General features: G+C 38.3%; 1 protein-coding gene across 1 annotated transcript; it reads left to right on the top strand.

Moving 5' to 3' along the window:
- Nucleotides 1–5,823: 5,823 nt before the first annotated feature.
- On the top strand, nucleotides 5,824–11,953 carry tnfaip6 (tumor necrosis factor, alpha-induced protein 6). The gene is made up of 6 exons (XM_077536996.1): nucleotides 5,824–5,981; nucleotides 8,234–8,371; nucleotides 8,980–9,141; nucleotides 10,872–11,100; nucleotides 11,191–11,231; nucleotides 11,615–11,953. Exons 1-6 carry the CDS (start codon nucleotides 5,882–5,884, stop codon nucleotides 11,734–11,736), a joined length of 792 nt encoding a protein of 263 aa, XP_077393122.1. The 5' UTR covers nucleotides 5,824–5,881; the 3' UTR covers nucleotides 11,737–11,953.
- The last annotated feature ends 68 nt before the right edge of the window (nucleotides 11,954–12,021 follow it).

The raw sequence follows: 12,021 nt of genomic DNA, 5'->3' as shown, positions 1-12,021 counted from the left end.
GCTGTCGACTGAAAATGACATCACAGTGCCGAAAGGCTCAAGTAAGTTGATATTCATGGTTGAATGATACTGGTTCGATGTACTTGATTGATGGTAAATGGAAAATATTGAATAAAGGAAGAAAAAAAAATAACCATCACAACTCACCTGGTTTTGGCCATGTGACGTTTGCAAGCTTGATCCCTTCGTCAACAACTGTGTCTTAAGGATGCTGCTGAGGGTCTGCTGGGAAGTGAGGGAATTCACCATCACTACTATACATTCAAATTGGTTCATCTTTTTTATTTTTTATTTCATAGAAATATTTGACAATGACTTGTTCCATAGTCCATGTTTGATTGAGGACTTGTTTATTCACAGTATAATGTCTTTAGAAATTATGCATCATGCCAGTTATTCAGACTATCCATCCATCCATTTTCTGAGCCGCTTGCTCCTCACAAGAGTCGCGGTTATTCAGACTAATCTGGATGAATTATAATTACAAAAAAAAAGACCCTTAAAACAAAGTTCCCCTTCGTAGCCAATCATTTCCATGTGTTTTCCACAGGGGCAACCTGGACAATAAAACTCAACTTTTTTGTTTTTGTTGTTTTTTTTTTGTCCAGAAACGTGTGTGACATCACATTATTTCATGACAGTCATGACTGAACATAACACACCCTCCGACCAAAAACAACAGTGTGATATTGTCCAGACGGTTCACAGTGTTTTACAGTCATGACGTCAAGGTAAAACATCTTACAACAATATGCTTCAAACGCAAATTACATAGTTGGAAAGCACTTTAGATTGTTGTGAAATTCTAGGAAATCAAGGCTATTAAATATTAGGGGAACAGGCAATGTTTTAAGTCACAATCTCAGTTTTTTTATAGAAATGTGTGTAAAAAGACTATACAATGAAACTATGTCAAAGTCAGACGACTCAAACTGTGAATACACCTTGTGCTATTTTAAATGGACTGTACTGCTGGGATTAATTTGCATATTGGGCCCTAATTTTGTGCGCAGCGCAAGTCTAGCGCAAAGCTCAGTTTAACTGTATGCATGAGTGGAGTTTTCTGAGTGGAGTTTGCCCCACTCTGTGGAGGTGGGAGGGAATGCAGGCAACTCCCAGCCAGTCAAAACGTTTCCCCTCACTCCCATTAAAATCAGGATGGTTGAAGAACTTTCTGTGTTGGCCGTGGATGCTCTGAGTCCCATAATGCCCCACTCTCATATGGTGTTCCACAGGGTTCTATATTTTGGGCCCCCTCCTGTTTTCATTTTATTTGTTGTCCCTGAAAACATGAGATTTCTTTTCACTGCTGTGCAGATGACAATCAAATCGACAAGTATTTCCTGTTGAGCAAAAAGGAGACTTTCTCATTGAAGCTACTTTTCTTCTGTCTGGAGGAAATCAAAGCCTGAATGACACTACATTTTTTTAACTTCAACAAAAAGAAAACAGAAGTTATGTTATGTTGTCCCAGTGGCCCATCTTGATGATCTGGGCCCTTTGGCGCCCTGTCTAAAGCTAACAGTTTCGAACTTAGGTGTTAAGCTAGACAGTGATTTTAAATTGGACCGGCAATTTGGTGCTGTTGCCATATCTATGTTTTTTCATCATAGGCAGCTGGCTAATTTTAAGCCTTTCCTTTGTCAGCAGCATTTGAAAATGCCTCTGTTACATCTTGGCTGGATTACTCTGTCACTCTAAAAACAGTTGAGTCAAAAATAACCCAAGTATAGGTCAAATATGGACCAATCCCCTACTTGGGTCAATTTGACCCAACTTTGAGTCAAGAAATGGGTCTTTCAGCGTAAAACAACTCATGAATATTGGTCAGATACTTTACTTGGGTCTAAAAAACAAAATGGGTCATTTTGTATAAAACAACCCTTAAAGTTGGGTCAAACTGACCCATAAAGTGGATCAGTCCATTTGAATCCATAACTGGGTTTCTTTTGACCCAACAGTTTTGAGAGTATATTGTATCTTGGAGTCAGCCTGTCCTCCCTCAAGCGTTGTTGGTCCAAAATGTTGCTGCTCGCCTCCTAACTGGTGCTCGTAAGAGGGAGCAAATAACTCCAATTCTGGCCTCTCTTTATTGCCTGCCACGGACATTTAGAGTTCATTTTAAAATTCTTCTATGTGTCTTCAAATCTCTAAATGGTCTTGCCCCACATTATCTCTCGCAGCGCCAACGCACATACCCAGTGCTTCAGATCAGCGGATCAGAGGTACTGAGGACTAAGCATGACTCAGCATTGTTTCAGTGCTTTATCTTGTCTGTTGTATTTTGTATTATTAATTTATTGATATTATTTTTACTTATAACATTACCTACTTCTTTTATTATTAATTTATTACTTATTTATTTACTTACTGTGCATACTTGTGATACTTATTCATTTATTTCAGGGGTTGCCAAGTTTGGTCCTCGAGAGCCCCTATCCAGCCTGTTTTCCATGTTTCTCTCCATTAACACACCTCATTTATGATCAGGATCGTTATCAGGCTTCTGCAAAGCTTGCTGATGAGCTGGTCATTAGATTCAGCTGCGCTGAAGGAGGGAGACATTTATTTAGTTTTACAGTATTTTCTTTTACCTTTATTTACTGCATGATTGATTTTTCTTCCATGTACAGCACTTTGTATGCAGCGATTGTTGTTTTAAAATGGTTAATAAATAAAGTTGTGTTGTGTTGTGTTGTGTTGTGTTGTGTTGTGTTGTGTTGTGTTGTGTTGTGTTGTGTTGTGTTGAAGCGCAATGTGGTCCCAAATTACAGTAAACCAGACCCACCCCACCACGAAAATGTAGATTTTGGTGAGACGTAATGAAGTACAAACACAAATTTTACTTGTAGGCCATACATTTGAAAACAGATATATGTTGCTTCTACTCATTTTCTAAATTAGCGTGTTACTTGACACAAAAGAAAAGGTCAATTGAGAATGGTGAAGTCGACTGTGAATGAGATATTGTAATTTTAGGATCTTATAGGCGGGAGAACAGGATACAGAATGTGAGTATTTTGCCACTTCTGACAGTAATTACTGGAAATTTCAAACCATTTTCCACAACAGTTAACACACTTGACTCACAGTTAGCAACGTGAGGGAATCAAACAAGGATCTTCCATTACAATGTTTGCTGTTTTGTGTCATTCTTCAGCCACCCAAGCACGCCTAAGCCACTCCTATCCCCTGCAGTGCATATTGCCAGTCACCCAAGGATGTGTTTCATGTTTCTGCATGTGGATGCTTTTTACATCATTGTCAAGAGCCAAAAATGTCACCTCGTCACCCTCCAGAAACAACATGGCCACCACTGGCTTCATTTCATTACGGTATGTTGACCTCCCTGCCCTGTTAAATGTTTATTTAATGTGTGTCGTTAGCATGAGGTCACACATGACATCAGTACTTTTTCAAAGTTCATTCATGACACACAACACACACACCTAGCAGCACCCCGCTAAAGAAATGTCATGAGAAAGAAATGAACGATGACTCTCCCATGAACATGCAAGTGGTTTTAGTGGCAGAGGCCAACTTTCCATGTGTGGGTTCGACAAGCCCGAGAGAGCGACAGAGACGCCCTGAGGAATGAGACGGGCACACACGTTGTTTCCCAGATCTGGAAGTCATTCGATACACTTTTTATAGCTGCTTTGTTTGACCTCTGGCCGTGACGTTTGTACGGGAGTGAGGGAAGATGCCGTCACACGCCGGCGTAATCACGTTGTCGAACACTTGTTGCCACAATTGTTATGCTAAATGTTCTTTGATGAAGAGTTTTACCCATGTTTATCGCAGGGGATTACGTTCCAGATACATTGGCAATAGGTGAAAATATCTCTTTAGCGAGGCCATATGAAAACATTTTCATAGTGTCCCTCGAGTCCCAGCAGATTTCAATAGCCCCATTTTTTGTCTTACTTTTACGCAGGTCCTGTCCTGGCATCTCGTTTATTTATTTATTTATTTATTTATTTAGTCAGTCCAGTCAGTAAACCATTTTTTGGGGGGCCATTGTTGTTGTTCTCGCAATTCATAAACCAATAAACCAAATTAAACAAACCAATTTGTAAACCAATTTAAAAGGAATTTAACTTAAATTCCTTCCTATTCACGTTCATATTCATGTTTGTGACATACCAGAACTACAACTACTTCCTGCTTCTGTGTCTAAAGAATTATGGGAAATGTAATCAGAACGTGACATGACCATTAAATGGTTGGCTGTCATCCAACATAGCATTTAGCATTAGCTAAGTAATAACACAACCACCGGTCACCAGAATGACTATATTGATTTGATTTTCAGCGAAATTATAGTGTCCCGATTTTTAATTTTGAAAACGCGGTAAACCTAAGTAGATGTTTACTGTCAAATTGACACCAAAACGTTCAACCAAGCGACATAATTTAATCTATTGAACATACGCTAAACTAATGCCAACATGTATTTTGAAACGTCATGTGCGCCATATGCTAATCCAAATTAGCATAGCTTTTACTATGATTACAAACCTTTGAATAATTGCTTCTTTGCAACACAGAGCAGCAACACACACACAAAAACAGAACATATACAACAATGTTCACAGGCATATATTCTCTTTTATTCTCGCTTTGTGGGAGTAGGAATATTAAAACCGAAAAACTGATTACGTCCGCTTCTCTTTGCTTTTACAGTAATTATACATAATCCCTTCCAATAGAGCAGTGATGCTCAGCATTTTTGCGGCACGTGGTTCTATACTGACGAAGTACAACTCTGTACTTGCCTGAACACTGTAAAACCTATTAAAAAAATAATGACTTAAAAATCTGCCATGTAGCAGTGGCGCAAAAGACGCAATAGAGCAGAGAACAGTGTACTACATAGGGTGCTGACATATGAAGTAATGCAAATGGCTTATTAACTAGATATTAGTTTTCTCTATTATCAGTTTGTCATCTCTTATAATGACAACAATAATAATAATAAGTCAGTTATTGTATTAGTATCACTTTATATTGATACTATGATGAGTTTAATATAGTTAATTAACTAGTTATTATTAGTTTGCTACCAGTTTATAAGACAGTAATACACAACTAGAATCAATAATGGTCCCAATACACTACCAAGAACAAAATAACTAACATTTATTATAATAGTCAACCAACCCTTTAAAACAAGCAGGTTATTCATTCATTTATTAACATCTTTTGACACATTTATTAAAATGCATCTAAAGTAACTTCAAAACTGACTTCAGCCGACCATGTAAGACTTTTGTTCAGTGAGTATCTAACACATTAAAAAAAAAGTGTGTTTTATTTTCATTTATGTATACATTCCACAATGTCACTCCACTAGGCAAGTACCGGTAGTTTTGTCACACTTAGGTCATGGTTAGGAAAAGAAAACATTGCGTGTACATTAAATATAAGTTTTAAGATGTGACAGTTGAAAATGAATTGAACTGTGATTAGGTAATTTCACATAAAATGTGATTTGAAATTCAAACAACTGTGAAGTTAACCAGACTGTGTTCCACTTCTACTGTAGAAAACAACTGCATATTTAGAATCTGCTTCTACGAATACGTTATCTTTCAAGTCCGACAGCAAAATGAGGCTCAATTATGTTTAGTAAGAATTGGAAGTTGTTGAACTTTTATATTATGATATTAGTTGAACGTCTCTTTTGCAAGGTTTGGCTATGGTTACGTTTAAATTAATCACCCTTTGCTGAAGTCACTCCCCCACCCCCACTCCTCCTCCTCACATCATCATCCTACTCCTCCTTCTTCCTCCTCTCCAAGGGCCACATAAATAGGGGCCGGCGATCCAAGCTGAGGGGGTCCCCGCACACACACACATCTGGACAGCAGCTTGCACGATGCGTCTTTCGGCTGTCTTGTGGACGCTGAGCTTCCTTTTCAAAGAAGCGCACACATGGGGCTACCGGAACGGCATATTTCACAACTCCATATGGCTGGGTAAATATGTCTTTTTTTACTTGTAAAACTTTGACAGGAACTTGTGAAGAATGAGCTAGTAACGTTGTATGGGGCTTAGTGACTGCTGACCATACGGCTAAAGCTGTTTCTGTTTTGGTTACCATATTTTACCACATAAATGGCAAAAACTTAAAAAGCTATGTTCCCAGTTAAACCCATAATAATGAATATCGTGCCAATCAGAAATGACCATTATTTTCTTGGTAACGGATGTTTTTTTTTTTTTTTTTTTAATACAGCTCTTCTATTGTGCAGGTGTACTGAATGTTCTGGCCTATGACCTTTTCAGTTTTGTTGGCAAGCATGTGAGGCTATCTTCAAAGAAACAGTTAACTGCATGAATGGAAGCACTGTAATTAATAAAAATGGCAGCGCAGTCTGTGCCAGTCTGTGACCTCATACAAGGTAATTCTGGAATGAGTAAACAAAGAAGGAAAAAAAAAAAAAAAAGAGTGCCCAACAGCTACAATCTTAATGTAACGTGATATGTCGGTGACAGCCGCAGCAAACAGCCGCCAATATTATGAGCGTAGCTTTTAGCGTATAAGCAGCATGTCTTGTAGCCAGTCATGCGTGAAGCCAAAACAGAGTCAGACTCCCCTTGGATATTGCCACAGAGCAAGTGACCATTTCTTTCTTCTTTCTTTTCAATATGTTATTTTTTTTCTTTATCTACCAGACAGAATGGATTCAATTGCCAAATGGGTGCATTTAGTTTCTGAATGCTCTCTGTTCAGATTGTCATTTATTTCTTGCAACAACAACAAAAATGATGATGAAAACACGCACGTGAGGTTCATCCAAGACTCTAAATTGTCTTTGATCTTAACGACTCACATCAGATATGTCAAAGACTAATCGTGTTATGACTCGTCACTTAAGTTCTTACACTGTAAAAAAAAAAAAAAATTCTGTTGTTTTTACGGTAAAAAACTGGCAGCTGTGGTTACCAGGGAAATTCTGTGGGGAAATGTAAACAACTTTACAGAACAACGTGTTTATTTTACTGATATTCAATGTCAATAAACACAATCTGCATGTAAATTTACAGAACAAAATAGTATAAAAGCAGCATGTGCTTGAAAAATGATACTTCATTTGTATCGTGCTTTACTACCTTACAAGGCCATCAAAGTGCTTTGTGGTTAACTACTCATTCCACACTATCAGAAAGAACTGGACTTAGATTACCTTGCTTATGGATCTGAGAGACTGCACTGGGATTGAACCAACAACCTGAGTGGTGCAAACTGACCACTCTACCGCTAACCCATGCTAACGTGTGTTTGTTGAGCTGTCAGTAAATGACTGCTGAATCTACAAGTTTAAAAGTCCTGTAAGGTATTTGCACAGTATTTTTTTTTTTTACAGACTAATTTTTAGTCGTGTCTTTCTTATAGTTGTGCTTGCTTTATTTTGTAGTTCTAGTGTCCTCATGTGTCAGTAGCTTTACATCCTACCCTTGTTCCCTCATTAGCCTGGTTGTCTCCACCTGTGACCACCCCCCTGTGTATAAATAGTCTGAGTTTAGCCCTGTCTTTTAGTTTGTGTTGCTTACGGCCATGTCCTGTGCTAGACAATCTTAGTGAGCGTCTTTGTTTCATTTATCCATGAAAGTATCAAGTATCCATGCTTTTTGTTAATATTACTGAAGTCGGTTTATGCCTCCAGTCTTTTGCTGTGAATTTTAGTTGCTAATTTTGCTCCTAGCCTGCCAAGGCTACCAGCCTTGCTGAATTCCTAAATTGTTACTTTTCTTGTGTTGTTGGTTGTTTTTTTTTATCCAGCCTTGCACTGAATTTTTGTTGATACTTTAAAATCACAATTGATTATTAAATAAATCTGTCACCTTTTTGGAACCTGAGAATCGTGCGTTTGAGTATTCTGTCCATCCTTGTCACACCGAAAGCTCAAAATTGTGTTAAGTTGATTTGTGGAAGGCTCTGCGGGGTTCTCCCCTTCTGATTATTGAAAACGATGAATGTTCATGACAGGCTAAATACAGGTGCTGCCATCATGTAGTAATAATGAAATCACAAAATTGATACGAATGAGCCTGAGGTAAGTTTTTTTTATTTGTTGCAGAGTGTTCCAGTCAGAATAGTGTATAGGTTCAAAATTGTCTTCAACATAGTTGAAACTTGTCCGTTGGGTTCTATAAATTGTCTTTGTCTTCCGTCGGGGTATGAATAAATGAATGTACATGTTCAGCTGTGTGGTCTCTTTGACAGAACAAGCAGCTGGGGTGTACCACCGGGAGTCACGCAAAGGGAGATACCAGCTGACGTACAAGGAGGCCAAAACTGTGTGCAAGTACGAGGGAGGGAGGATGGCCACATACGACCAACTGGAGGCTGCTCGACAAATAGGTCTGCAAAACACACTGCAAAGAAATTAAAAAATGACTCATTTTTGACTGATATTTAGTCAAAAAGCAACCGCAACAATTATTTCCTGCGCTGTCGGATATTGGACGTCATTGTAGGTCTGGAGGTCAAAACAAAACAATGCTTGAAATGTGAATTTCCATGAGGGACACTTTGGTTCCTGTTGCATGACGCCCAATTATTAAGATGTCACTGGTGTATTGTAAAAGAGTGTTAACGCCATCCTGGTTGAACGACATCACTCATGCTCCCGCGGTACTAGGACTGAGTCCAGTCACTTTCCTCTCGGGTGTCACAACACCCTCCCCCACCCAACTAATCACCTGTCAGCAGCTACAGCAGACTTTCCCCTTCAGTAATCTAAGTACAGGGGTCTCCCATTTATCAGGCCTGTTTTGGCCGGGGTCTGCTCTTTGTAACGACAACACCGACTCCACAAATAACACAAACCAAAACGAGCAAATCCACCCAAAAAGTCTCATGATGGTCATTTGGAGGGTCTGTTCACATCAAGGGGTGTGGTGGGAGAGAATGGTGGGTGGTTGAACGGAGGAAAGAATCTCACTTTTGACTCATTTTTTCTTGTTTAGGTTTCCATGTATGTGCTGCGGGATGGTTTGATAATGGGCGTGTTGGCTACCCCATCGTCAAAGCTGGTGCCAACTGTGGCTTTGGAAAGGTGGGCATCATCGACTACGGCTACAGACTCAACAAAAGCGAGAGATGGGACGTGTACTGCTACAACCCAAGCTGTGAGTAGTTCGCCAAAGTTTTTGACAATACCAGCATGGATGAAAAAATTACAAATATACTTTTGAATCCTACGAGAGTATAACATGTACAAATACATTAAAACATTGTGTAAAGCACCATGAAGCTGAATTTTATTGATATCTCTGCTTCAAAGACAACCAGGAACTCAAAACAGTCATGTTTTAAAAATGTAATGAAAAACTGCGAGGTTAACATTTTGGGGAGACACAGTAAAGAAAGCCCACACTGGCGACTGCCATGCCGCCATGATGCACCTTCTGGGAACATGAGGTTGCGCGCAATATGACGACACTACCATATAGGAGGGTAGAAGTTGAGGAGTTGGACACAACTTGAACCACAACAGGTGGACCAACATGGCAAGTCTGTTATTATTGTTATTATTTCTTTATTATCTGGTTTATCTGTTTCACATCAAATTGGTCGATAATTATCGGCCACTGATATTATTGTGCATCCCTAGCCAAAAAAAATGTCCCATCTTGAGATTTAAGGGATACTTGCCTTATTGAGCCATTTTCAGCAGTAAAAAGCTAATATTTTGTCCAGAATGAATTTGATAACTTTAACATTATTTTTTTTTTAATGTACATAGTACAATTAAAACCTTTTAACAATATTTTTTCCACTTGCTGTCAATTGAAGATGACATCACCTCTGCTGAGGATTGGGTAACGACCAATTTTGGTTCACCGCTTTTCTGGGTTTGGTCAGCAAACTCAACCATGATTGGACGAAAGTGACTTACCTGCACCTGTGCTACATTGTTTTCATTGTTTGCAAACGTTTTTACAGTACATTAACGTTTACTTTCATCAAAGTTCTTGATTGTCTTCAACATACATGAAAACATGCATGATAGATTAATGGAAATACATATATATATATATATATATATATATATATATATATATATATATATATATATATTTTATATATATTATATATTATTAAAAAAGGCTAGCTATATATATATATATATATATATATATATATATATATATATATATATATATATATATATATATATATATATATATATATATATATATAGCTAGCCTATATATATATATATATATATATATATATATATATATATATATATATAGCCTTTTTTAAACCCCGCATCTTGGCTTATGGAGGTTTTTAAAAGCAAGTATCATTGGAAATGATCTTGCATCATTGAGCAAGTGAAGCTGTGTCATGGCTCCCGGTGGTGATGAGACCGTGATGATGATGATGATGATCCAGATGGTTATTAGGGGGAGGGACCACACTTACAGAACAGTCATCAATTCTGTAGCCCTGCAGACCACTCCTGACGACACAAGGGTGCTTAATCACTCCAGGATGGGACGACAGAGTCTGGAATCAAAACCACAATCTGGTTTCCTGCCCGTGACTCATTGCTGTTACCTTCAAGCTAAAAATGGATGACGTATTGGCATCCATGGATACAATGTCCACAGAGGAGTCTTTAAAGTTGTCATGACTGTCGACCATCTGCCTGCGATCAAACATAGCTATTGTTAGCAGTATATCAGACAATCAAAGGAACATTTTTTTTCTTCTTTTTCTAAATAATGCATTCTATGACTTGAATCCTACAATAATTTAAATGGTTCAACGCACATTGTCATATTTGATGAAATAAAAGACATCCACCACACACGGAGTCCCCATCATTATTATCTTATGTCTCTTCCAGCAAAGGAGTGCGGCGGCGTTCTGACCGACCAGCAGAGGTTCATCCAGTCTCCTGGCTTTCCAGACGAATACAAGGACGACCAGATCTGCTACTGGCACATCCGAGTGCGTCTAGGCCAGAAGATCCTCCTCCATTTTGTAGAGTTTGATGTGGAAGACGACACAGGGTGCTTGGCGGACTACCTGGAAGTGTACGACAGTTACGATGACGTGTCTGGCTTTGCTGGAAGGTAAGGGATCAACGGGTTGCTAAATGTCACCCGACCTCCTTGTTCAGTTACACCAAACCACTTTCAAATGTGTTTTTTTTTTTCCTCCAGGTTTTGTGGTGATTATTTACCTGAAGACATAATCAGCGCAGGTGAGCCACCATTGTTTTTTTTTTTATTTTTTTTTTTATTTTTTTTTACTAGATTTCCAATTAAAACAAAAAGAATCAGGCAACATGATGGTGGGGTTGTGAACCCCGTCTGCCTCTGACTTTGTTTTGAGCTTCAGGGTTTGATTCTCACTTTCGGCCTTCCTGTGTGGATTTGTATGTATTTCATTTGCTTCTATGCAGGATACTCCTGCATCCTCACATATCACCACCTAAAAAACAAGCATATAGAGTCTAAACTGGCCATAATGAATAATTGTCTATATGTGACCTGCAGTCAGTACCCATGAGGTGTACAGTATAGAAAGTTGAAGGATGATTTGATAAATAAATACTCTCTGTCTAATAAAGCTTTTTCTTTACAGGAAACGTGATGACTCTAAAGTTCCTCTCTGATGCTTCAGTCACTGCCGGTGGTTTCCAGTTGCAATATTTTGCCATGAATTCATCAGCATTGTCACACAATTACACTGATTATTTTCACTGACCAACATCCTCGTCTTTAATAATTGAATCTTGATTATTAAAGACCTATTTCTGCTTAATAAACGTGTCTATACATACTGTTTCTAACACTGAATAGTGAGCGCCTCTTGGTTTGCAATGTCAAAACTTGATTATTCCCATTTTATGAAATAAATGAAATCTACAATGTATTGTAAACTGTAGTTCAACTTTACAAAAATGAATAATAAAATGAGATGGAAAAATACGTTTGAAATTGATTTTTTTGCACCGGAAAGGTTCTGGGACCCCTTAAAAGGTAAAAAGG

Source organism: Festucalex cinctus, chromosome 11 (assembly GCF_051991245.1).
Source record: "Festucalex cinctus isolate MCC-2025b chromosome 11, RoL_Fcin_1.0, whole genome shotgun sequence".
NCBI classification, from domain to species: domain Eukaryota; kingdom Metazoa; phylum Chordata; class Actinopteri; order Syngnathiformes; family Syngnathidae; genus Festucalex; species Festucalex cinctus.
This window is presented reverse-complemented; position numbering and strand designations above follow the sequence as displayed.

Coding starts and splice junctions, on each gene's coding strand:
- tnfaip6 (XM_077536996.1), top strand. CDS start 5,882: ATGCGTCTTTCGGCTGTCTTGTGGACGCTGAGCTTCCTTTTCAAAGAA. Junction 9,142..10,871: donor GTACTGCTACAACCCAAGCT/GTGAGTAGTTCG, acceptor TGTCTCTTCCAG/CAAAGGAGTGCGGCGGCGTT. Junction 11,101..11,190: donor GTGTCTGGCTTTGCTGGAAG/GTAAGGGATCAA, acceptor TTTTTCCTCCAG/GTTTTGTGGTGATTATTTAC.